At 56.0% G+C, this 3,356-nt stretch overlaps 2 protein-coding genes and 1 pseudogene across 8 annotated transcripts in view; all 3 read left to right on the forward strand.

Annotated features, from left to right (window-relative positions):
* Positions 1-3,356, forward strand: part of ENTPD1 (ectonucleoside triphosphate diphosphohydrolase 1) — a 128,441-nt gene that overhangs the window by 88,878 nt on the left and 36,207 nt on the right. The gene's annotated exons all lie outside the window — the stretch shown is intronic.
* Positions 183-3,326, forward strand: LOC102974626 (ral guanine nucleotide dissociation stimulator-like 2; annotated as a pseudogene).
* The window catches only part of LOC102995275 (ral guanine nucleotide dissociation stimulator-like 2), a 5,311-nt gene continuing 4,559 nt past the window's right edge, over positions 2,605-3,356 (forward strand). Inside the window, 1 exon segment of the mRNA XM_024121506.3 lies at positions 2,605-2,750. Within this exon segment, the coding sequence (XP_023977274.1) occupies positions 2,605-2,750 (146 nt within the window).

Consider the following 3,356-nt stretch of genomic DNA (forward strand, 5'->3'; position numbering starts at 1 on the left):
ATCTGCCGTCTACAGGAGACCCACCACAGACCTAGGCAAACATACAGACTGAAAGTGAGGAGATGGAAAAAGATATTCCATACAAATGGAAATAAAAAGAAAGCTGGAGTAGCAATACTCATATCAGATAAAATAGACTTTAAAATAAAGAATGTTACAAGAGGATCAGGGGCCGGAGACCTACAGGAACAGTGGCCCGGGACCCGCGCTGCCCCCACCCCTCCTGAGCAGGCGCCCCCACGGCCCGACCCCGCTGATTCCTTCACTCGGCCATGCTGCTCCCGCGGCCCCTGCGGCTGTTTTGGGACACGAGTTCCCCCGGGGAAGTCGTGCTGAGCAGCTTCCGGAGTTGAGACCCCGAAGAGGGTGGGGGCCCAGGTGGGGGCACTCCTCCAGGAGGAGGAGGAAGACGATGAGGCCCCTGTGTCTGTCTGGGACGAGGAGGAGGATGGTGCCACCTTTACTGTCACAAGTCACCAGTATCGTCCTGTTGATCCCTTGGCCCCGAGGCCTCCCCCGTGTTCCTCCCGGAGGCTCCGAGCTGGCACTCTGGAGGCCCTGGTCAGACACCTGCCGGATGCCCGAACATCAGAGACTGACGTGACCTTCACGGCAGCCTTCCTGGCTACTCACCGGACCTTCATCTCCATGCCTGCCCTGCTAGGGCTTATGGCTGACAGGCTGGAAGCCCTTGAATCTCATCATCCTACTGATGAGCTAGAGAGGACAAAAGGGGTAGCCATCTCTGTACTGTCAACCTGGCTGGCCTCTCACCCTGAGCATTTTGGCTCTGAGGTCAAGGGTCAGATTGACCCGCTTGAGAGCTTCTTGCTTCAGACAGGGTATGCAGCATGGGAGGGTGTTGGGGGGGTGCGCTGACCTCATCCACAACCTCTGGTCCTGGGTGGATCCCCAGACCCCCGAACTTCCCAAGCCCCTGGCCCTCCCTGGTGATCCCCCTGCTGACCCCACGGATGTCCTGGTGTTACTCGTTGACCACTTGGCCAAACAGCTGACCCTGCTAGATGCGGAGCTATTTCTCAGTCTGGTCCCCTCTCAGTGCCTGGGGGGCCTGTGGGGTCACAGAAACCGGCCAGGACATTCCCACCTCTGCCCATCTGTCCGGGCTACTGTCATACAGTTCAACAAGGTGGGAGGAGCAGTGGTCAGCTCTGTCCTGGGGGCTCCCTCAACCAGAGAGGGGCCTGGGGAGATGCCCATATGGCCACTCCGTCCACCCCAGTGGGCCCGGCTGCTGGAGAAGTGGATCCATGTGGCAGAGGAGTGCCCTTTGCTCCGAAACTTCTCTTCAGTGTATGCTGTGGTGTCGGCCCTGCAATCCAGCCCCATCCACAGGCTTCGGGCAGCCTGGGGGGAAGCAGCCAGGGACAGCCTCAGAGTCTTTTCCAGCCTCTGCCAGATTTTCTCCAAGGAGGATAATTATTCCCAGAGCCGGGAGCTCCTTCTGCAGGAGGTGAAGCTGCAGCCTTCTCTGGAGCCAAATTCCAAGAAGTCCCTGAGGTCTGGCTCCCGGGGTGGGGGTGTGGTCCCATACCTTGGCACCTTCTTGAAGGACCTCGTGATGCTGGACGCAGCCTCCAAGGATGAGCTGGAGAACGGATACATCAATTTTGACAAGCGGAGGAAGGAGTTTGCTGTCCTTTCTGAGCTGAGGCAGCTCCAGAACAAATGTCGTGGCTATGACCTCTGACCTGACCCCGATATCCAACGGTGGCTACAGGGGCTCCAGCCACTGACAGAGACCCAGAGCCATCAAGGGTCCTGTGAGGTGGAGCCATCCAGTACCAGTGAGCCTCTTGCCCCGCGGGTGCTTCGGCCAACGCTGGTCATCTCGCAGTGGACAGAGGTGCTGGGTTCTGTTGGAGGTCCCACACCCCTTGTCTCCTGGGACTGGCCCAGTGTGGGGGCAGAGGAGGTGCCTGGAACTCCCGCTCCACTGCTGACCCGGCTGGCCCAGCACATGAAATGGCCATCTGTCTCATCTCTGGACTCCGCCCTGGAAAGCACTCCAGCCCTGCAGAGTCCCGCTGACCCCAGCCACCTCTCTCACCCAGCTTCCTCCCCGAGGCCTTCTCGAGGTCACCACCGCTCAGCCTCCTATGGCTCCCCGCTCAGTGGGGGTGCAGAAGGGGCCTCCAGGGGGGCCTGGGCCCGGGGTCTCTGATTGCCACATCATCCGAGTCCAGATGAAGCTGGGGGAAGACGGCAGTGTCTACAAGAGCATCTTGATGACAAGCCAGGACAAGTCTCCAAGTGTCATCAGTCATGTCCTTAAGAAAAACAACGTGATTCTGCAGTGGCTTCAGAGTATGAGCTAGTGCAGCTGCTCCCAGGGGAGCGAGAGCTGACCATCCCCCCCTTGGCCAATGTCTTCTACGCTATGGATGGAGCTTCACTCGATTTTCTCCTGAGGCAGCAGCGACGGCCCTCCACTGCTACACTGGGCCGCGCCAGTGGCCCTTCTGCCTCGGGAACTCCCCCAAGTGAGGGAGGAGGGGGTTCTTTTCCCAGGGTCAAGGCCACAGGGAGGAAGATTGCCCGAGCACTGTTCTGAGGAGGAAGCCCTGTTGGCTCCTAGAACTCATGGTGGCCGTGCCAGATGTGGGGAGCCATCCTGAATGGTGGCAGTTGCCGCACTGGGAAAAAATCCAGAAGGATGGTCAACCACCCTGGGGCAGTGAAGCGCCACTGGTTTACCAGACAGCCGAGATCCAGCCCTATGGGAACTGGTAATCTTGGTACCCAAGATGGATACCTGTGTATAGCTTCCCACTTTCCATGAATGCAGCACACAGCTAGTTCTGGGAAAAGGATCCGTTGCTGATTCCTGGCCACATCCTAGCATGCTAAGGGCCAAGGAAAGCCCTGGAAGTAGGGGGAAAGGAAAGGCCTGGAAGTAGGGGGAAAGGAAAAGCCTAGAGGCTCTGAGCCCCAGGGGAAGGGAATGGTAAGAAAAAGGTTCTAGTAGGAGTTCCTCTTCCTACTCTGGGTCTTCCTGTCACTGTGACAACACTAATAAAACAAAACACTACCTGAACTCTAAAAAAAAAAAAAAAAAGAATGTTACAAGGGACAAGGAAGGACACTACATAATGATCAAGGGATCAATCCAAGAAGAAGATATAACAATTATAAATATATTTGCACCCAACATAGGAGCACCTCAATACATAAGGCAACTGCTAACAGCTATAAAAAAGGAAATCGACAGAAACACAATAACAGTGGGGAACTTTAACACCTCACTTACACCAATGGACAGATCATCCAAAATGAAAATAAATAAGGAAACAGAAGCTTTAAATGACACAATAGGCCAGATAGATTTAATTGAT

The sequence above is a fragment of the Physeter macrocephalus genome, chromosome 20 (assembly GCF_002837175.3).
Source record: "Physeter macrocephalus isolate SW-GA chromosome 20, ASM283717v5, whole genome shotgun sequence".
NCBI lineage: Eukaryota > Metazoa > Chordata > Mammalia > Artiodactyla > Physeteridae > Physeter > Physeter macrocephalus.